General features: G+C 45.1%; 1 protein-coding gene across 3 annotated transcripts in view; it reads left to right on the forward strand.

The window, feature by feature from the left end:
- WDR59 (WD repeat domain 59) overlaps positions 1-23,340 on the forward strand; it is a gene marked incomplete at its 3' end in the record, with an annotated part of 95,421 nt that overhangs the window by 57,850 nt on the left and 14,231 nt on the right. For 2 of the 3 annotated variants that reach the window (XM_006152639.2, XM_014589402.1), the window contains 8 exon segments: positions 1,417-1,512; positions 1,667-1,823; positions 3,078-3,147; positions 6,328-6,481; positions 10,856-10,912; positions 16,346-16,479; positions 18,678-18,759; positions 21,884-21,996. In XM_006152639.2, the coding sequence (XP_006152701.2) occupies positions 1,417-1,512; positions 1,667-1,823; positions 3,078-3,147; positions 6,328-6,481; positions 10,856-10,912; positions 16,346-16,479; positions 18,678-18,759; positions 21,884-21,996 (863 nt within the window). 3 annotated transcript variants of the gene reach the window in all.

Below are 23,340 nucleotides of genomic sequence, written 5' to 3' on the forward strand. Positions count from 1 at the left end.
GTTCCTTTTTTAGTACTGAGTCTTCAGCATTTGTTGTGAGTTTTGCACTTTGTGTACCTCTGCATTGGGAGTAAGTGACATCTCATGTACTCAGGAGCCCTGTAGGGATAGTCACAGCAGTCCAGCTTACGGGGACCTGCTTGACCTATCTTCAGTTTGTACATGGTAGTTTTGTATTTATAGCACTTGCCTCGAACTGTTAGCATGTGTAATTTTAAAGGACAAAAACGAAGTTACTTTATAATTTTCACTGAAGTGAAATCTGTTTCCCTAGTTTATATCACTCAGAGCAATTTTCAGTTCAGCCCCACAGGTAGCACTTCTGAAAGTGCTGAAATTTCCCTTGGAGAGGGTGGGAGAGAGGGAGAGGAAAGGGCAGATTTTACTAGAAGGAAGGAAGAGTCATTCTGTGACTGCCTGCTCTACGGGGCTGGCAGGTGGCATGGTGGTTAAGGGCGCTGGACTCGAGTCCTGGACCTGGCGGCCTGTCTTCTCACTTTCCCTCTTTTTCTCTCTCTTCACTCTGTACCTCTCTGGTCAAATTAAAAAAAAATAAACAAAATAAATAAATAAAGTTAAGTAAAATAATTTAAAAAAATATTGTCCAAAAAAAAAGGGAAGAAAGAACTACCTTCTTCTGGAGAGGTTTTTTTTTTTTTGCTATAGGGCTTGTGCGCTCGCCAGACAGAGACAGACAGAGAGACAGAAAGTGAAAAATCACCCCCCTGGGGGGGGGGGATGGCCACGCCGCAATCCCTTTTCCTCCATTCTCCTCTCGGGATCTTGGGCACACACGCACACGTGCCCGGCGTGAGTTTTAAGCCACTGGGTCCGGGACACAAACCGTAGTCGACTACATGGGAGTCCAGCGACATAGCCATTACGCTAACTGCTGGTCCCAAGAACTGCCTTCCTTAAACCCGCAGGTACATCTGCCATGCCAAGGTGAGGGCTTTCTATGAGGACTTGGGAATGAATCCTCCTCTGGAGTCTCTGTAGAGGTGGAAAGTTGTATATGGCTAGGCTGGTCCATGGCCTGGTGGTTAAGGGAGCCTGATCCCCCATGGCTGACCATGTGGTTCGGATCCCAGCCCTCGCAGCTTAAAGAACATGCTGGATAGATGTGTGTGCGTGCTCCAAATCGGGAAAAGCTAGAGAAATAGAGGAGGAAGGACTGTGGCATGACTATGCCCCATTGTGGGGCGGTTTCTTCCTTTCTCTCCATCTCTCTGTCATTCTCTGGTGAGGGCACATTCCCTCTGGCCAAAAAAAAAAAAAAAAAAAAGGTTGAGACATGGACGCCCGAGCCATGCTCTGTGGTCTCTGTATCGCCATTGCTTCAGGTCACTTCGTAAGACAAAAGCCGATCAGGAGAGATGTGCTGCTCTTCCTGACTGTGTTTTGGGTCTTTTCTAGATACTGAAGGACACGTCTCTGCAAAAAGTGAAACGCAACCAGAGCTGTCTGGAGCCCTGCCTGCGCCAGCTCGTCTCCTGCCTCGAGACCTTTGTGGTGGGAAGCGTGAACTTGTGTCCACTGAGGCTTCGTTGTTGTTTCGTTCTCCCTCCCTTAAATCAGGGGCTCCCTGAGTTCGTGGTGTTGTGTCCTTATTTTGCAAGTCAGTTGTGAGGTTGTAGTTTTCAGTTTATTGATTTTTGAATTTCAGAACCAAGAAGACAGTGCATCCAGCAACCCCTTCGCACTCCCTAACTCCGTCACGCCACCTTTACCAACATTCGCGCGGGTGACTACGGCCTACGGGTCATACCAGGATGCCAATATCCCTTTTCCTAGGACTTCTGGAGCCAGGTTCTGTGGAGCAGGTTGGTCTCTTTCTGGTTCTCTAATTCTAGATTTTTTTTTCTTTTTTTGGAGAGGTTTTTGCCATAGAGCGTGAGCGCTCGCCAGAAAGAGAGAGACAGAGAGATAGAAAGCGAGAAATCACCCCCTGGGGGGATGGCCATGCTACAATCCCTTCTCCTCTATTCTCCTCTTGGGCGCACACGCGCACGCGCCTGGCGTGAGTTTTAAGCCACCGGGTCCAGGACACGAACCACAGTCGACTATGTGGGAGTCCAGCGACATAGCCATTACGCTAACTGCTGGTCCCTCTAGTTCTAGATTTTGAGAGAGAGCAGTGAAGAGAATGTCATATTCTATATAAATATTTCTCTTTTTTTTTTTTGAGAGATTTTGTTTTAGAGAGTTTTTTTTTCTTTTTTTTTTTTTTTCTTTTCTATAGGATGCATGCGTTTGCCAGAAAGATAGAGAGAGACAGAGAGATAGTAAGCAAGAAATCACCCCCTTGGGGGGATGACCATGGTGTAATCGCTTCTCCTCCATTCTTCTCTTGGGATCTTGGGCACACACATACATGTGCCCAGCGTAAGTTTAAGCCACCAAGTCCGGGACTTGAACCGTAGTCGACTCCATGAGAGGCCAGTGATATAACCATTATACCATCTGCTGGTCCTTTATAAATATTTCCATCAGAAAATTTTTCTTTGTGTATATTTCCTGAGAGCTCAAAAAGATTAAGGTAGTAGTCTTACAGGTCTGTTGTCGAATTGGTATCTTTGGATGTAGCCTAAGAATGTTCACCCCAATTATCTTCTCAGTTGTTTTCATTGTGATGAGCTTGAATTTATGTCTTGACTCAGAGCCCTGGTCCTTAACAGGGTCCCCTAGTAGTGAAGCACAAAAAAAAACCTGTGCAGACTTTAACCAGTCTACAAGGGTACTCAGAAGGTTCATGGGAAAATGTAAATAAAGTATGAGTGTATTTGGCTGCACAAAAAAAAAAAAAAAAATGAAATCTGTGCATAATTTTTTCATAATATGCTTTTTTCCATGAACGTTTTAAAGACTGTACGTCCATCCTGTCCTTCCTGGCTCCTGTAGATCCTAACCCTTGTTCTTGTTCAGAATCACGACAGTTGGAAGCCTTTGAAACTCATGACAAGGTGTCTTATCCCTCAGGTGTATTGAGATAGACAGCCGATTGGCTAGCCCTGCCCTAGGCTTCCCTGCATCCAGCCGGCTGACACTGATGTGCGCGTGTGCTGTCTCCTTGTCAGGTTATCTGGTGTACTTCACAAGGCCTGTGACCATGCACCGGGCGGTGTCTCCCACGGAACCCACTCCGAGGTGAGTCTGGGAGGTACAGAAGTGATCTGCATCCATGGGGCCACAGCGGGCAGAAATCTGGGGATGACGACTGGGTTTATCTTTGGATGGTTGTTTTAGTTCTTCAGTAACCTCCATTATAAGATTGAGTCAAGCCAGCCTGTGAGACAGTGGTTGGGACAGCTGGATCCCACATGGCTGACCATGTGATTTTGAGTTCTGGACTCCATGACTTGAGAAACACATGAGGTATATGTGCACGTGTGCCCAGAATCCCTAAAGGAGGAAGAGAGGGAGGAGAAGGGATTGCAGCATGACTGTTCCACACTGCTGCATTCATCAGAAGTTTCACTGTATGAACATGATACAGTGTGTTTATTCGTCCTCCTATTGATACACTTTTTGTATTATTTCTAGTTTGAAAGTGAGAATTCACAACCCCCACCCCCACCCCGGGGGTATGGCCATGCTGCAGTCCCTTCTCCTCCACTCTCTTCTCAGGATTTTGGGCACATACGCACACACACCCAGCGTGAGTTTCAAGCCGTTGGGGCTGGGACTGGAACTCTGCTTAGTCGGCCATGTGGGAGTCTAGTGACATCACCATTACACCGTCTGCTGGTCCCAATGTACAAGTTTTTTATGGACATAGGTATTCGTTTCTCTATCTCAGGATTGGAATTGCTGAGTCCCAGAGTAGGTGTGTTAACTTTATTAGAAATTGTCAGAACGTTTGTGCACAGCGATCGTGCCATTCTCCCCTCTCAGCAGCAACCTTGCAGAGCACCGGCACTCCACATCCTCTCCAAACCTTAGTATTGCCGGTCTTCTCGACTTTAGCCATCGTGGTGGGTGTGTAATATTATCTCATTACATTTCCGTGACGATAACTCATAATGCCGGGCAGCTTTTCTGTGCGCTGCTGACCATTTGGGATCTTTTATTGTCATGTGTTTGTTCAAATATTTTGCCCATTTTTTTGGACTGTACATATTTCTTATTTATTTGCACATCCTTTGCTGGATGTTCTAAACTGTGACTGTCTTTCTTCCTCAATGATTTTCAAGGAACAGCAGCTTTTTATTTTAATGATATCTAACTTACCACTTTTTAATTTTATGGTTAGTGGTTTCCATATTGTGTTTGAAAAATCTTTTCCTACCCCATCGTCATGAAAATACCTGCCTGTGTTTTCTTTTAAACGCCTAATAGTATTAAATTCCTTATTTAAGATCTGTTACCCATCTTAAAAGATTTCTGTGGGACCAGCGGTTAGCATAATGGCTATGTCGCTGGTCTCCTATGTAGTTGACCGCAGTTTGAATCCCGGACCCCTGGCTTAAACTCACACTGGAAGCGTGTGTTTGTGTGCCCAAGATCCCAAGAGGAGAATGGAGGAGAAGGGATTGCGGCATGGCCATCACCCCGGGGGGTGATTTCTTGCTTTCTGTCTCTCTATCTCTCTCTGTCTTTCTGGCAAGCACACGCGTCCTATAGCAAAAACCTCTCCAAAAAAAGAAAAGAAAAACGATTTTTGTATATGGGACCAGCAGGTGGCATGGTGGTTAAGCTATTGGATTCTCACATGGCCAACCACAGTTAGAGTCCTAGACCTGGCAGCTTGCTTTCTCACTTTCCCTTTCTCTCTCTGGTCAAATTAAAAAATAAATAATAATAGCAAATAAGTTAAATAAATAATACTCATTTATTTATTTATTTATTTGTATATGACATGAGGTAGGGCCCAAAGTTTATTTTATCCAGTGGAGATAAACAGTTATTCTAGCATCACTTATGTAAAGATTTTCTTTCTTTGTTGAATTTGTGTTGATGCCTCTGGTGAAATTCAGTTAACCTTACATTTGTGGTCTGTTTCTGGATCCTCTATTTTTCCCTTTTATGCAGTTGCCTCTCCTATGTCAACACTACATTCATAATATAACTTTATATATTAAGTCTTCAAATCTAATGGTGTAAGTCCTCCAACTTTATTATTTTTGCTTAGTTTTGTGTACACTATTTTAGGTTTTTAGCATTTCCATGGAACTATGAAATCAGGCCCAGTTACCGTGGTAGTGTAAATGAGCGAGCTGATGGGGACCCTGGGTTCTGTTCCTTGCCCCGCATCAACAGCCTGTGGGCCTGGCTAACTAGGGGGCCAGAGCAGGAAGATCGGGAACTGGCATGAGACCCTGTCAAAAGTTGCCCCTCTGTCTCTTTCTCCCTCTTTCCTTCTCCCTCCCTCCTTTGCTTGTTCTCCTTCTCATTAAAAAAAAAGAAAGTGAAATCAGCTTATTGGTGTCTGTAAGGCCGCTCACGTTTTGATTGAATTTTGTAGACTCTGTAGATCAATTGAAAGAAAATTGACTTTTTAACAATATGGAGTCTCAATCCACTAGCATGGTATATCTCTCCATTGTTGTGTGTCTTCTTTAATTTATCTCAGCAGTGTTTTGTATTTTCCATATACATTTTAAATTAAATTTGTTGATATGTATTTTGGCACTATTTTATATGAAATATGTAAAATGTTAATTTTCCATGTGTTTGTGCCAACATATAGATTTTTTTTGGGGGGGGGGAGGTTTTTCGCTATAGGGCGCGTGCGCTTGCCAGACAGAGAGAGACAGAGAGACAGAAAGCGAGAAATCACCCCCCAGGGGGGATGGTCACGCTGCAATCCCTTCTCCTCCATTCTCCTCTCGGGATCATGGGCACGCACGCACACGTGCCCGGCGTGAGTTTTAAGCCAATGGGTCCGGGATGCGAACCGCGGTCGACTACGTGGGAGTCCAGCGACATAGCCATTATGCTAACTGCTGGTTCCCGCCAACATATAGATTTTGTAGATCGGTGTTGTATTTAAATTCATTTATTCTGTTAGGTTGTCAGATAAGTCACTTTTCTGTATTTTTTCCATATTTTTCAAAGCAAAAATGCATCATGACTTTTCTGACACCCTAATAGTAATTTGTAGATTCCTTTGAACTTCCCGTGTATATAATTATAGACCCATTCTTTGTTTCTGCAGATAAAGCATTCTTCTGTCCTAAAAGTTTTATTTGGTTCTCCTTTTGGAGTTTGCACATTCTTCCCATTCGTCTGCCTTTTTCTCTTGGTCTCATCAAATACTAGGGACAGCACTCCTTAGACTATAAGAAGGCTGCTGCCTGCCTGCATAATCGTCCTTCTCAACTACAGGTCACTCTCAGCTTTGTCTGCTTATCACACGGGCTTGATTGCACCCATGAAGATCCGCACAGAGGCCCCTGGGAACCTGCGTCTATACAGCGGGAGCCCCACTCGTAGTGAGAAAGAGCAGGTCTCCATCAGTTCCTTCTACTACAAGGAGCGGGTAAGTGCTAGGGCCAGAGCCTGGAACCGCTACCCCTGCTCCTTAAGGATAAGGATAAGGATTCCTGGTCCTTATCTCTCTGCTGGCCACGTACAAGAGCAGTCTCCACTTCTGTCGTTATTGAGTCATCAGGAAAGTCACGATGTATTTTTCTGTGCGAAAATGCATTGTGACATTTCTGACGACCCAGTAGTTCGTTCAAGAAAGACCATTGCTGTGTCCCTTTCATGTGGTTTTAACCACTGTAAATTACATGCGGAGGCTGGGGACTAGTTAGTTCTTAGAATCCGTAAAGTCCATCTCTAAAAGGTTTTGTTCTTTTGCTAAGTCTACACTGAAGTACCCATTGGAATGGACGAGTTTCTATGGAAATTGGATGAACTTGTCCTTGTGTTCCTGGGTTCGAAAGGAATGCTTTTGTCCCTGAAGTAGTTATCAGAAGCTGTCTCCACCTTTGGTAACAACAACGCAGGGAATGTTGGCAGAATGAGGGATGACTTTAAGAATTCTTTCAGCGCTGTCAGACTGAGAGTCTGATTTAAACAGGTTTTTAATTTTTAGCTGGCATGATGTTTGAAGCAAGCAGAATCAGTGTACTGAGCTCTTGTACAGATTTAAACGTTGACTGGTTTTCCTCACTAAATGAGAACCAAAGTTTTTGAAGAATTTGAATGATTTTAAGTCAGACACCAATTTCTAGCAAGTCTTAGAGGTGTTCTCAGTTGGACTGCAGGACAGTGTCTAACTTCTCGGTCGCTCAGGGAGCTGGCCGTCTCTGCCGTTAGTCCTGTGGTCATCTGTAACTTAGCCAAGTGGCAGCAACTCATGGTTGAGGTCAAACCAGTCTCAGGCAAAACTCTTTTCGTTAAATAACCAAAACGATTTTTACCATTGTTCTGGCTAGTGTTCCTCACATCTCTAATGGAAATCTGTCCCCTGGATGTCATAGGCTTCCTTAGAACACCTCCTGAACCGTATTCTCCCCGAGTCCTTTACATTAAACATTTTAGTTCTGGCAGGTCACTGGATTGACGACTTAATACACTGGTAGGAACCAAGACATTTTATTAGCATTAAAGTCTAATAAACTGGTAGTTGGGTAAATTTGGAGATTTTTTTTTTGTTTTTTAGTGTCAGGGCCAGGCTGAGATCGGTTTGTCAAAGAGGCCATTTTGAATTCCCATGCTGCCCATGGCTGGATTGGGTCAGAATGTGGATGGACTAGCCCTTTCAACTTAATGGTAGCACACAAGGCCTCTCGAGTCAGAATAATTCCAGTGACCCCTCCTAACGCAAAAGCATGGGGAAGCCTACTCTCCCATTTTTGATGGTCTGGCTTATTCCACTACAAATACTGTCATTATTAAGAGAGACCAGACACGTGGATAACTGACTCCTGTCAGGTCAGGTTTGCTGAGGGGTGGAGGAAGGATTCTGGTACTTCGTTTTGGGGTGGTTGCTATGTTCTGTTTTCCACAGAAGGCAGGGAGGTACAGTTCCTTAGTCTGACGTAGTAAGTGAGTAGTCCTCAAGTTTTATTTCACATAGTGACCAAATAAAATTATTTAAATGATCATAATTTCATATGAAAGTTTTTAATTGATGTAGAGAGTTCACAAATCATAATCAGATAGTTTAGTGAGTTAATAGTAATGCAGACCAAGAAGTAGAATAAGACAGCCCCCGCCCCCAAGCCCAGGAGGGGAGGGAACACATTTTAATGAATGACATATAATAATTATTGGGTTAAATCCCATGATATCGCTGGTATTTCACCATTCTTGACCTATAAAATTTCATGTGGTTCAACCTAATAGATTCACAAGGTTACAATGAAAAGTCAGTTATTTTGTGATTACCTTTGAAATAAACTTATTTCTCCTTGAAGCTTATTCATGTCCATCTCATTTAAATGGGGCAAAAGGAGGGCCAGCCCCGTGGCCTAAGGATTAAAGGAAGCCACATCACACATGGCTGGCTGCATAGTTCAAGTCCTGGTCCTGGTGGCTTGAAAAAACACACTGGGCCTGTGTGCATGCGTGGCCAACATCCTGACAGAATGCAGAAGTGGAGGAGAAGGGGTTGTAACTTGACCATGGCCCATTAGGGGTTGCTTTCTTCCTCCCCTTTCTTCACTATCTGTCTCTGGTAAGGGCACACGCCTTCTGGAAATTTCATTTTGTTAAATGAAGCAAAGAGAGAAATGAAAGAAATATTATCTTAAGTAGCATTTTATATAAGATACTTTATCTTCCTCACAAAGGCCAGTAATTCCTTTTTTATTTTTTTTAGAAGTTTTTTGTTTGTTTGTTTGTTTTTGCTCTAGGTCACGTGTGCTCACCAGAAAGACAAAGAATGACAGAGAGACAGAAAGCGAGAAATCACCCCCTGGGGGAGTGGACACACTGCCATCCCCTCTCCTCCATTCTCCTCTCAGGATCTTGGGCACGCACGCACACGCGCCCGGCATGAGGTTAAGCCACCGGGTCCGGGACTTGGACCGTGGTCAACTACATGGGAGTTCAGTGACATAGCTATTACGCTAACTAATGGTCCCGGCCAGTAATACTTGAGGAATATTTTTTAATCCTCAGGTGTCTAGTTTCACATGTCAAATGATCCCACTTTTATTATGGAAACAATTTCACTTTACTAATGTTCTGTGTTTCAGTCTTCATTTTCAGCTCCCATTTTCCTCCTACATATTTCTTATTTATTTAGAGATTTTTTTTTTTTTCTATAGGGTGTATGCACTCACCAGAGAGACAGAAAGTGAGAAATCACCCCCCTGAGGGATGGCCATGCTGCAATCCCTTTTCCTCCATTCTCTTCTTGGGATTTTGGGCATGCATGCAAACGTGCCTGGCATGTGTTTCAAGCCATCAGGTATAGGACTTGAATCACGGTCAACCACGTAGGAGTCCAGCGCTTTAATCACTTTGCCACCTGCTGGCCCCCCTCCTACCTCTGAGTTGTTGAAGATTTTTGTCATAGTGCACGTTCACTTACTTACCAGAATGATACAGAGAGAGGGAAGGTGAAAAATCATCTCCCAAAAAGGATGGCCACGCTGCAGTCCCTGCTCTTCCTAGCATTTGGGCTTGCATGCGCATGCACTTGACATGACCTTCAAGTCTCCAGATCCAGGACTCAAACTGTGTTCAGCCATGTGGGAATCCAGCACCTTAACCCCCACCGTCACCTGTTGGCCCCAGACAACTGAGAGTTAAATGTGAGAATAAAATAATAGAATTTAACTGAAAAAGGCATAGCCGTGAAGGAATTATAGTTTTGATATCATAGAAATCTTTATAGAGCCATTTGGGGGTTATTGTTTGTGTTTCTGGTTGTTTCTGCATGTTTTTAACTTCTTCTACTTTAGTCATGTTGTTATACTCACCCTAATGTTCTCCAGACTGAATTCCGAGTTTTACTTCTATGAAATGAAAAATGTGAGAAATCTAAAAAAAAAAAATAAAAAATCAGATTTCATAGAGGCCAGAAAACTGGGAGATGCCCACATTCATTTGGCAAGAGGACCAACTTACTAGCTGACGACATGTCGTTCATTCCTAGGTGCCATCAGAAGTCCAGAGCTTATGAGAGACATTCGGCACCACTCTACTGACATTTACACGTTTTCCAGCCTCCCACTCTTACCTCAGTTACCGAAATAGCTCTGAAGCAAATAACCGGGAGGCCTTGAAGTTAATCCGGTGATTTCTGACCCCCGTAAGCAGCGTGGTGGCCTCCCAGGTGCCTGCCCAAATGCACGTGTGGTTGGCAAGCTGCCTTTGGGGGAGTGTCCTCCCAGGCTCCCACTTCCCTCATTTTTGGGGGCTCTCACTTCCCAAGGCATTGCTCCAAAGATAGTCCTGTGTCCCAAGACGCCCAATTTGCTCATCATCCTCCAACCTCAGAGTACCGTGCCTGTTGGACGCTTCCTCCTTTTCAGGAATGAGCATGTGCTCTCAGTATGTTTCCTTTCTGGCCTGCTCGAGGGGAAACAATCTCCTGCCCTTTTCTCCACGTCCCCCGATCATAGTCCTGGGTAGACGACCTCAAACCTTGACCGTAGTTCCTTCATCAGAGCTGTGTTGACCTCAGCCTCCATGCACCTTGAAATGTGACTGAAGAACAGCCAAATCGAAGCTGGGTTTGGAGTGTGACGGGTTGGGAGGGAGGTGAGGGAATCCCGGTGCTGCCGCGTGCAGGTGCAGGCTTTGTAGTCATTCCTAGCCCAATTTGCAGTGTATTATGGTGCCTTTGAATCCATTCGATGTGTGGGGACTTTCATTTGATTCTATATTTTTCCCTTTTAATTTTCTTGGTGTTTTTCTTCCCTCTTCCTGGGTGTAACGTTTTCACGCACAGATGTCTCCTCGCTCTGCCCGGCGACGTTGGTCCATACAAGCAATTAACGACTTCCCGGTACTGTGCGCTGTGCAAATGCTCTCCTTAACTAATCCTGTCTCTACCCGAAGGCCCAAGAATAAAATGCCACCTGCCAGGCTTTGAGGAACCTGAAATGACAGGCTGGTTGGTTCTCAGGACCAGCAACAATAAATTTTTCTCTCTGGGGAGTCAGGCACCAAGGACCACCTCCTTGTGCAACCAGAGCTCCCAATGGGCTAATATCGTTAAGGGTTGTGAACGGACTTCTTTGCAAATGAGACTTATACCGGGTTTCTTGGAAAGAACCCCAATTGTAAGCCTTTAGCTCACCTCATTTCCCCTGGAGCTTTGTATAATTTGGTGGAGTTTCAAATGCCTACTTTGGCATGGGGGAGGGGAGCAGAGGAAGATACAAGAGGCCTTTGCCACTTTGCCTGTTTTTATAGTCTTGGTCCAGTTCAGAGAGGGAAGTGCCCATCCACTTCTTTGGCATCACACAGAAGCTAGTTTTTATCCTGGGAATTTTCTAGAACAAATTTTTTCCTTACCATCAATATTTTGTATTGACAGTAAAACCTCTACTATGGACATCCCCTCTTCTCTTTCTTCCTTCTCATTCCTGTTGGCCATTTCCCCTCTTCTGTCTTCCTCTCTCATCCCCTTCATGTTTCAGTAGTGCCAAGGTGACCTCGGGCTGGACATGGCAGCCTTGAGGCTCTGTGTAAATCTCACTTGGTGTGAAGACTGTTCGGGGGACTTGTCCTGTGGTATAGGCTTTTTAAATCAACACCAGCTGAAATCAGGAGCCCCGGGGAGCAAGCACCCCTATTGCCAACCACTTGACAGAACCACCATGGCCACCATTCCTCAAAAAGCTGGTCCCAGCCCACCCGACTACTGACTTCCACTGGTCTCCCGAATGCCCTGCTCCCACTGCTGTTTGAATAGGACTCACTGCCCTCCTGCTGATTGCGCATTGTCAGTGGGGTTGCTGCAAAGCCATTGGTGGCTTATTCTTGGGCTGTTTTGACATTTAACCCGTTTACTGGCATCAATGTTGCCTCCAATTGTAGCAGTAACACTGGTGGTACAGTCGCAAGCTGGCTGTTGGTCGTCATTCGGTGCTATTTGCCCCAACGCCTTCCCCCTCCTCCCCTCCCTGTCCTCTTTGCCGTAACTCCGTGAACACCCTCTCAGTGTGTTCAGGAGGCCTCCTGGCGCTCATCACGTAACAATGTGTCTGTCTGTCTTTGTCTCTCTTTCCTCAGTCCCTTCTCATGAGACCTGTGGGGAAGGGATTTCCCAGTGCGGGAGCACTGAAAAGACCAGAAATGCAGAGTCCTCTGTGTCCTCGCAGTGACAGTGTGACTGCGCAGAAGAGAACCCGCAGTTATGCCCGCCAGGGTGGGCCTGGAGCAGCATAGGAGGTTCAGGGGCTTTTAGGCCATCCTGCCCTTTGCCCTCCCAGAAAGACAAGCTACAGCCTAACCTCGAGTGCATTGTTCTCTGGAGCCAAAGAATCCCAGGAGGAATTGTGTTACCTGACACACAGACAGCTGCACAGGCAAGGGAGAGACCTAAAAATCACCAGCAAGATACTGAGGGAAAGCTAAGCCTTACAGGAAGTGTAGCTGGCGTGTGAGCCGTTTTTAGTGCCAAAGCACTGAAGGGCACACTCCGAACAGTTGTTCCCCGTCATTAGGGAGCAGCAAGGACCTAGGCCCCAGCAGGGTCTGACTTGAGATCAAGCAGCGCTTCTGCATCGAGGCGGCCTTGCTGTGTTCGAATCCAGAGAATGATTGACCACTGGACAGGATTACTGAGTGACTACTGTCACCTGAGGGAGAGAGTCTTTATTTTTCAAAACCACCAAGCAGCAAATGAAAAAAACTAACCAAACCAACAAAAAACCAACGCTGTTTCGTGGCCCCTTAAAGATGTCTGATGATGTTTTCAGTTATGCCTAGCCGGATTAAACGAGTGAATGTTGCTGACCCAGTTTACTATGCAAAAATGCATCATGACTTTTCTGACAGCCCAGGACTCTTATGGTTCGATTCCTGGTGGCAGCTGTAATTAGGGAGATCCCGTGTCGGGGACCCCCTTTACTGCAGACCCAAAGGCAGCTGAGTGAGGTTCTGTAAATCACCTGCTCATTCGGCACAGATCAGACAGAAACACCTAGAAGCTGGCACCTCTGGAAGCCCCAGGTACTACAGGCTGCCATTTCCATAATTCAACAAAGAATCATTGCAGAAAGTCGTCAAAGGCCCCTGTCTTGACCTTTTCGTCAAGTTTTTATTGACGGCTCACTTTGGTTTGTTTTCTGGATCATGGGAACCCAATGGGGAAGGAGTCCTAAGACTTCTCTTTGAGCTCTTGAGTTTTCTTCCACCTGAATGGGCCTGGTCCTGACAAATCCACAAGAGGAAGTTCAACAGCGTGAGGTCCAGAGCATCGAGCCTGGCGCCCTGGCCTGCATCTGGCTTGTCCACATCAAGTGTGCGGCCTCGGGAACCGCCAGCTTCTGCTGGTCTTCAGCAGACCGCTCTGGTTCGACCAGATGCATGCGCCATGCTCGGCAGAAAAGGGACCGAAGAAAGGAATTAGAGCAGGAGGCTGGCGTTGGACAGCCCTGGAGTCAGATGCGACTCTCCTTATGTGCAAAAATGGGCCCATTTAGACACGGGCCAGATGGTTCACATACTCACAGGTGGCATGGTCAGGCCTTATCTTTAAATCCAACATCGTATGTTGAAAAGTGAGTTTACAGTAGTGGTTTGGCAGCCTGACAGCTCATAGGACTATGACCGTGAGGAAGCCCCACCGCAGTTGAGGGGAGGCTTAGGCTGGCACAGTGTAGACAGCCCCGAGGAGACGCTCACGTCGTAGTAGTGACACCCAAGTCTAAAGGCCCTCGTCACACATCCGTGAACGCGGACGTGTGTCATTCAGCAGTTTTCCAGTGAGCTAGCCAGTGAGCCACTTGGGCATCTGGACCTCAAGAGAATTAACCATATGCTTTTATTAGGTTTGCATTAAAAGTCAGGAAATTGCAGTAATTTTTCCATGTATTCTGAAAGCTAGCAGGTCCCATTATTTATTTATTTTCTTAGAGAGGTTTTTGCTATAGGGTGTGTATGCTCGCCAGAAAGAGAAGGACAGACAGAAAGCGAGAAATCACCCCCCCAGGGGGGATGGCCACATCGCAATCCCTTCTCCTCCATTCTCCTCTCTGGTTTTCGGGCACGCATGCACACGTGCCTGGTGTGAGTTTAAGCCACTAGGTCCGGGACTCAAACTCCGGTCAACTACATGGGAGTCCAGCGACATAGCCATTATGCCAACTGCTGGTCCCAGCAGGTCCCATTTTTCATGAGACTCCCATTTGTTTCTGCTGTGTAGTCGAACTGAGCTGCAGGGACTCCCTCCACTGTTGAAGTGCTTCTCACTTTCTCTTGGTAATAAGGAGCCAGAGTGACTGCCAGGGACAGTGTTCAGAAGCCTTCCAGCCCACCCAGAAGACCAGATTGATCTTGATCAGGCTCATATTCCATTCCAGGTGGAATCTTTTCAGTGTAGTTTTTTTTTTTTTTTTTTTTTTTTTTTTTTAAATTTACTACCTTAAGTCTCATGACTAATGCTATGTGACCCGTGGGTGTCATTTCTTAAGATTTTTGAACTCCTGGAAAACCAAATGACAGTCACACTGAAATGAATTTGAGGACCTTGAACCTCCCCTGTTCTGTGAACCACTGGTGTGCACTGTCCCTGAAGGGACATCTGCTCAGTTATCCTCCCTAGAGCAGGTCACGTCACAGGACATGGTGCACATGTGACTGTATCTGTCTCATGTCTGTGCGTGCTGCGTGGCTCCAGCCCACGCTGACCGGTAGTTCGCGTCTCACATCCTCCCCTCACTTGCACTCACGTGACTAAAAGGACAGGCGTTTGTGAGTGCGCACATACGTCTTTAGGAACGAACCAGGGAAGGTAGAGAACTGAAGGGCCGCCCTGCAGTGGATAGGCTTTCCCTGGTATTGCAGAATAACGACCTACGTATGGACGGACAGTGAAGAATAACTGAACTGCTTTTCAAGGTCGATGGGTTAAGGTTCCCGATCGACAGTGCAGCAAATACATGAACAAATTATGGTAAACAGTTCACAGAGATTTCAGCTAAACTCCTTGATCTACATGCCCTGAGCTGAGTTCAGGGATCCTGCCTTAGTTACATGTATCGGGCAACTTAGGGGATGAAGTGGGGTGTCAGTGGTCAGAAATGGCTGAATTCAGATCTAGACTAATTCATAAAAAAGTGATTGCATAAGAATCACTTGGAGAAAATGATTTTTTGTGTGTGAGTAATCTAAAAATCTAATGAAAATTTCTGAGAGTTTATATTCCTTTATAGTAATCATGTATTTTTAGATTACACTATTCAGGTCGCAGTTTGCACCAGACCTTCCCATGGTGCCCTTGTGAGTTCGACATTAGTCATCCGTGGGCAAAGAGAGTGTAACATGCATGAGCCAAAATTCATGTGTGTACATGTGAGAGTAAACCCGGTACACCTTTTTGACTCCAGATTGCAGGCCCGTTTTACCCACTCTGTTGCCTCCTTTGTTAATAAATGTGGTTCCCTTCTTTAGCTGGATCACTTTAGTGGCCCTTTCTAGTATTAAAATAGAGTACTGTTCCCTAGGCCGCTGGTCGTTTTGAAGATGCCAGGTGGGGCTGTTCTCTAGAAGCCCTTGCTTTCAGGACATCTCTCACCCACATAGCAGGCCCTCGTTCCTACATTCACCTGTAGGCAGGGCTCTGGGAAATGAGGTAGCGGGATCGCCCATGTTCCTCACTCAGGTCCCTCGACTCATGTATTTCTGACATTACAAAATGATCACTGTTAGAAACAATTTGAGCCCGCTAGAAAAGGAGGATCATTCTCTTTAAGCCGTTAAGTTTCTGTCTTCTCCCGTAGACTAAGGTTTGCAGAGCTCACACTGCTGTCTGAATTAAATTCTCAACAAATCCTGTCAAAACTGTCTAAGAAGGAAAAAAAACAAAAAACAAAAAACTGATTAGTTTCAGGCAAGCACTTTAAACCTGGCACTGAACTAAACCTGAAAATTGTCCTTCTCCCACATTTTTGTGGTCTTTACTAACTTATTTACCTGCTATTTTAAAAATTAATTATTTAATTCTGGCTTCATGGTTCTCTATTTTTGAGCACCTGCAGAATGCGCCTAGCCCTGCAGTGGGTGCTGGTTTCCTATTAGGATTTTGGATCAAGAGCTTACTGCCCTTTGTCATCATTTTATTTCCTACAGATGCTGATTCATGTAATTGTGAGCATGATGTAATTTAAAGTCTCTGCAAATCACCAATGACACAAATACGGTGTGCTCTGCAACTGTAGGTTCCCGCTCGTTGCAGTCCCCTTTACTTACATCTTGCCATCTCCCCCAGAAATCCAGGCGATGGAAAAGTAAGCGTGAGGGGTCAGACTCTAGCAATCGACCGATCAAGGCCGCTGGGAAGGTCATCATCCAGGATGTCTCCTGTCTCCTTCCCGTTCACAAGTCGCTGGGAGAACTGTACATGTAAGTTCAGCGTTTCAAGTGAGCTGCTTATCACGCAGTCAGGATTAGCAAGCCGTTTTTGTTGTGGTGGTTTTTTTTGTTAACTGTTGGAACCCTTTCTTTCAAAAGCAGTTTTTTGTATGTTTTGAGAGAGATTTTTTTGCTATAGAGCATGTGTACTTGCCAGAGAGACAGAAAGCAGGAAGTCTTCCCTCCTTCCCCGGAGGGATGACCACACTGCAATCCCTTCTCCTTCATTCCTTCCTTCTCTCAGGATTTTGTTCATGCATGCACACATGTCCAGCGTGAGTTTTAAGTCGCCAGGTCTGGGACTCAAACCATGGTCGACTATGTGAGAGTCTAGAGACATAACCACCACACCAACTGCTGGTCCCTCAAAACCAGCTTTAAAGCCTAGCTGCAGTGTCAGCCTGGGGGCTTCACTGCATGATACTGGAGCCATGTGGGAAGCCAGTTTGGATCCCTGGTGGACCTGAACAGGCTAAGTGTGCCCGAGTGCACCCAGGATCCTGGCTAGCTAGGAGGCTGGGGAGGAAGGATCGTGGCGTGGCAAGACTATCAAGGGTATTGTCTTTCCCTCTCTTTTTTTGGCACTCCCACATGAAATAAATAAGGAAACTTATAAAAAAAATTTTTGGAGGAAAGTCCACTCAATCCTTTGTCTATTGCTGCATAACAAGTTGTAACACATTTAATAGTTTCAAGCCATGTTTGAATATTTGTTATCTCACAGTTTCCATGTTTGGCTTTGCTGGGTCCTAATTCAGGGACTTAGGCTGAAATCATGGTGTTGACCAAATGGTGGTCTCATCTGATGCTTAGGGTCCTCTGCTGAGCTCATTGGGGTTACAGAATTCAGTCCCTTTTAATGCAGTCCTCTCACAGATTTAATCTTGAAGTCAGCAGGAGCTCCTCACAGACATCTGACCTTACTTCTGGGGCCTTGCCTGATTGGTCAGGCCCGCACAGAATAGTCTCCCTTCTGTTGAACTCAGATGCTTAATAACCTAATCATAGGGGCCAACAGGCGATGTGGCAGTTAAGGCACTGGACTCCCACATGGTCGAACGCAGTTTGAGTCCTAGACCTGGAGGCTTGAAAATCATGCTGGGTGCACGTGCGTGTGTGCCCGAAATCTATGTGCATGCTTGCCTCAAATCCCGAGAGGAGGCAAGAGGAGAAAGGATTGCAGCATGGCCATCCCCCCTGGGGGTTGTGGTCTCACTCTCTCTCAGATGAGCACACACACACTGTTTGACAAAAACCTTAAAGAAAAGAAGAATAACTTGATCATGGGAGTGATGCGTCATGGATAGTCACTGGTGCTGGCTGCATTCGAGGGGAGGATGATAAAAGGCATGTATAACTGGGGCAGGGGCCTGGGGGACCACCTCAGCCTTCTGCCTCCCACACTCAGCGTAACACACGTACAAGGCAGAGCTACTTTGAGGGATGAGGAGGGTGAGCGATCAGCACACAGAGACTGGCCTACAGTTCCCTTTCTTCTTCCTGAACATGTAACGAAAATATGCGAGTATGTATGTATGTATTTATTGGGAGATTTTTGCTATAGGGTGTATGTGCTCGTGGGAGAGTGTGAAAGACCGAAACAGAAAGCAAGAAAACACCCCCTGAGGGGAGATGACCACGCCACAATCCCTTCTCCATTCTCCTCTCGGGATTTTGAGCATGCACGCACACATGCCTAGCATAAGTTTTAGGCTGCTGGATCTGGTACTCAAACCATGATCGACTACATGGGCGTCCAGTGGTGTAACCATTACGCCGTCTGCTGGTCCTGATAATATTAACTTTATAGTTTATACACAGCTCACTACTCTTCGTCAGAAACTGCAGTCAGTGTTGCACATACTTAAGTCTATTTTTATTCAATCCTCAAGCAGTGGGAACTCCTCAGAAAAGCTGGCCGGCAGATTGGTATTTGAGCGTGGCCTCCTCCTGACTTAACAAGGTGAGCACCTTCACCTTTCCCAGCGGGAGCCCACAGCGGTAGTGACATCAGCTCTAGTGAAGTGTATTTCTCCTCCCGTGCAGACAGAAAGGAGGCTCCAGGCCAGCCCAGACTAAAGCGTTTTGAGTGACAACCAAAGATGCAGTTTCTCGTCTGTTTGTTAAGCCTGGAGTAATTGATTTAGGAAGTTCCCTTAGGAAGTGCTCATCGTTTTTCAACCTTTCAGACTGAACGTGAATGATATCCAGGACACATGTCAGAAGAACGCCACGTCTGCCTTGCTCGTTGGAAGAAAGGACCTCGTCCAGGTACTGTGGATCCCTTTAGGTGGAGATCCGGTTGCTTTCACTTCATGGTGGTGACTTCGTGACACCTCCAAGGCATGCCTCCTGTTGTTCATTCTTTTCCCATTTTCTTTGCCACTCTCCAGGACCAGAGCAGCCTTCCGAATCCCCTGGGTGTTTTTCTTACTGATGCTTTTCGTACTCAGTAAGGAAGGCCCTTAAGCATTTCCCGAGTACTTTTTTCTTACTTCTCTCTATTCCAGTACCGTGTGATTGTTCCTTGCTTGAACTTAGGTATCGGTGTCTTGGCCATTTGCACCTTCAATTCTTTTTATTCCCCCCAACTTTAAATAATGACTCATTTTATGAAAGTTATACCGAAGTGTTCCTTTACATAGAGGTGTTCAATTTTTAAGTAAGATTTAATCTTTTTAGAAAGGATCATTTATTTAATCTTATTTGATATTATTGATTTTTTCAGAGAGAAACAGAGAGAGAGAAAGGGAAAGTGAGAAAGGAAGCCACCAGGTCTGGGACTCAAACCATGGTCGGCCATGTGGGAGTTCAGTGCCTTAACTACCATGTCACTTGCTGGCCCCAATAAGACTTAATCTTAAAAAGATTTAAATTTTCTTCATCTTTGCAGGAACATATGGGTGTATCAAAGCATATGGCTCATTTCCTCTTTCTCTCTCTGTTTTTTTTTCTCCCATATTATCAGAGGGCACATGCACACAGCGAAGAGACAGAGAAGGGGAGCAGAGAAAGCACTGCCCGTGGAGTGTAGCCATGCCGTAATCTCGTCTCCCCTGCTCTGTACGTTAAGGAATTTGGGCACATACACACACGTGCCAGCATGTTTTTCCAGCCACCAGGCCTGCAACTTGAACCACATGGTTGGCCATGGAGGATCCAGCTGCTTTAACTACCAGGTGTAGAACTGCCTCCTCCCTTTGTTACCCTTTATATCCTTGTTGAAGAAGATAGAGTTACTGGTTTGGAAAGAGTTGCAGAAATAAATGCAAGTGTCACTATTTCTGTTGAAGGCATTTAGAAAATGTATATTATCAGGGGCAACAGGTGGCATGGTGGTTAAGGACGCCGGAACGCCCACATGGCCGACCGTGGTTTGAGTCCTGGATCTGGCAGCTTGATTTCTCATTTTCTCTCTCTCTCCCTCTCTCGCTCTGTCCCTCTCTGGTCAAATTGGAAAATAATAATAATAAATAAAGTTAAAATAAAATAATTCTTAAAAAGAAAAAGAAAAGAAGATGTGTATTGGGGCCGGCAGGTGGTACAGTGGTTAAAGGCGCTGTACTCCCACATGGCCAACAATGGTTCAAGTCTCAGACCTGGTGTCTTCCTTTCTCACTCTCCCTCTCTCTCTCCCTGTCTCTCTCTGGTCAAATTGGAAAATAATAATAATAAATAAAGTTAAAATAAAATAATTCTTTGGAAATAAAAAAAGATGTGTATTATCAAATCAGGAAATAACATGTGTAAGTTGTTGGCTAGGGTACGAAACATCCTATCCTATCCTATCCTATCCCAGAACATCATTCACTTCTTTTAGCTACCTGTTAGGCGGATTGATAATTGTAGAGATGAATGGAAAGTTCAAGTTTCTTCTTTAAACAGTACTTCTGTGTATATTTTTAAAAAGAATTATTTACTTAATTTTACGGATTGATAATTGTAGAGATGAGTGGAAAGTTCAAGTTTCTTCTTTAAACAATACTTCTGTGTGTATTTTTAAAAAGAATTATTTACTTAATTTTATTTATTCATTCATTTATTTTAATTTGACAAAAGAGAGAGACGGGAGGCGGGGAAGGAGTGAGAGAGTGAGCCACCAGGTCTGGGATTCGAACTGTGGTTGGTAATGTGGTAATGCCACCTGCTGGTCCCCACTTCTGCGTATTTTTAAAGTATGTTGGTGCCACATAATTTAGTTGATTTTGCATGCATGTCTGTTGTTCTCTTCCTGTTTTTCAGCATTTTTACTTGTTTCTTCTCTCTTGTATTATAAACTCACAGATTCTAAGTCCTCAACTTCTTTTCAAGCTTCTCAGAGTCTGGTATAGTTTTCTGGTTAGCAGGCGTAGAGTGTTGTGTGGCTACTAAGAAAGATGTCCCCCAAGCAGGATTTGGTGTTTAAAGGTATTGCCAGCGGGCGTGTTGGTCTAACAGGATGGATTTGGCTTGCGCCGTGGGTGTATTAGACACCTAGCGGGTATCACTTTCAGCTTGAAGGCTCCATGCCTCACGAGAGTTCTAGTTTGGAGGTATTCAGATTTGGTGTCAACACAAAGAAACAAGTCCATTTTGTCTGAGCCTTCTTTTCTTTAGCTTCAGAGAGTAAACTGAAACTTTCATATTGAAGGCAGCGAAGTTTTTTTGTTATTAAGTGAAGAAGCACAGATCTTAAACATTATATATTAGGGTGCTTTTTTTTTTTCCTCCAAGCCAATCTAGTTCTTTAATAGAGCAGTAGAAAAAGTTATATGAGTTAGGAGTTAAATAGATGGCCTGTCGAAATTATGGTTAATATTACTATGAAGTCTTTTAAATTCTTTTATTTCTTGTGTGAGCAAGAGAGGGAGAGAAAGAGACAGGGAGACAGGCAGCCCCCTAAGGGTCTTGATCCTATTATCCACCCCCATCTGGCCTGTGATTTGTTTAGTTTTCTAATAAATTTAATTCTTCCATGAACGAGAGAGAGAGAGAGAGAGAGAGAGAGAGCCCTTTGAACCTCCCATCCACCTCCAGCCTCAGCCAGCCCAGTGGCGAGCACACATGTGCCCTGTGTATGCAGGAAGGTCTGCAGACCCAAACCAGCCACCTTCCCATGTGGGCTTGCCCTGCAGAGTGTCCTGTTCTACCAAGATCCCCATCTGGCCCCTAATGAGAGTTCGTAAGGCTAGTGTTTCTCACACTTCACATTGCACAAGAGGTCCCTGAGGAGCTGGTTAAAATGCGAATTCTGATTCAGTAGGTGCGAAGGGGCCTGAAAGCCTGCATTTTAATAGGCCCCTAGCTTCTCCACCTCTGAGTGGCAAGGCCGGTTTGGAGGGCGGGTGGGGCTCCCTCGTGCTTCTGTTCCCATCCTCAGCAGCTGGAGTCTGAGTGTTTCTCTTTATCTGTGCAGGTTTGGTCGCTGGCCACGGTAGCTACAGACCTTTGTCTTGGTCCGAAGTCTGACCCAGATTTGGAGACACCCTGGGCTCGACATCCATTTGGGCGGCAGCTGCTGGACTCTCTGTAGGTTTTGAGAGTTAAAAGTGAGGAATGAGTGCTGTCAGCGTTAGGTCTATAAACAAGTTAAATGCTATTGGCTGAGAGAAAGGTGGAGAGTCCTGAAGAAGAGGAAGAGGTGGGATCTTACCTTCATTGATGAAATGAGTTCTGTGCACAACTAACTTTTTTTTTTCTTCTTTTTTGGAGAAGTTTTTGCTATAGGGTGCATGTGCTTGCCAGAAAAACAGAGAGACAGAGAGATAGAAAGTGAGAAATCATCCCCCCGGGCGATGGCCACACCACAATCCCTTCTCCTCCATTCTCCTCTCGGGATCTTGGGCATGCACGCACACATGCCCAGTATGGGTTTAAGCCACTGGGTCCAGCATGCGAACCTCGGTAAGCTACGTGGGAGTCCGGCAACATAGCCATTACGCTAACTGCTGGTCCCCACAACTAACTTCTTATAGTACAGTATTTGTGATTTATAACCATGCTTTGAGACTCTTGAGACTCACGTGTCTTTTAAAGATTCATGTTTTAGGCCAAAAGTCACATCAGGAAAACAGGAATTTGAACTCTTGAGATGGTAACTTTCTTCTTGGGTGTGGTAGGGTTTTGCCCCTGAGAACAGATTAGAGAACTTAGTGTTGGAGTTCATGCTCCCCAAAGGCCATGCCACTTTCACCCTATTAAGCAATTCATGAAAACATAGCATTTGGGTTCAGTTGATTGCACTGAAGTGTGCAAGCTGGAATTAAAATGAACGGAATAATTAACCACCAGGTGAAACCACTTGACTCTCTGGAGCCTAGGCAGAGGAATATGCTTCCTGTCCAGGTTCAAGTTCACTGAAACGTGCTTGTTTTTGTTTGTTTGTTTTTAAGAATTATTTATGTATTTAATTCTGTTTGTTATTATTTTGTTAATTTGGCCAGAGAGAGAGAGAGACAAAGAGAGAAAGAGAAAGGGAAAGTGAGAAAGCAATCTGCCAGGTCCAGCCCTCAAACCACGAGTGGCCACGTGGGAATCCAACACCTTTAACCACCAGGCCACCTGCAGGCCCCGTACTTGATGGTTAAGGCCAGAGCCCAGGCTCATGCTTCTGTTGTCTCATCATTAGAGCAAGGATGATGATGCTTGTCCTACCAGCTTCATATAAGGCACAAATAAGTTGGCAAGTATGAACACACTAAAGAGATTATCATGGTGGGAAAGTATTATATTATCCCATCATGAAGTACCCCCTGATCCCTACCTCACACTGTACCATTATGGTGCTGAAAGGACAAAGGGCATATGAATACCTAAAAAGTAAAAATATTCCTTTTTTTTTATTCAATAGCTTGCCTTTATAATTCCACCTCC

Source organism: Tupaia chinensis, unplaced genomic scaffold (assembly GCF_000334495.1).
Source record: "Tupaia chinensis unplaced genomic scaffold, TupChi_1.0 Scaffold000355_1, whole genome shotgun sequence".
Taxonomy (NCBI): domain Eukaryota; kingdom Metazoa; phylum Chordata; class Mammalia; order Scandentia; family Tupaiidae; genus Tupaia; species Tupaia belangeri.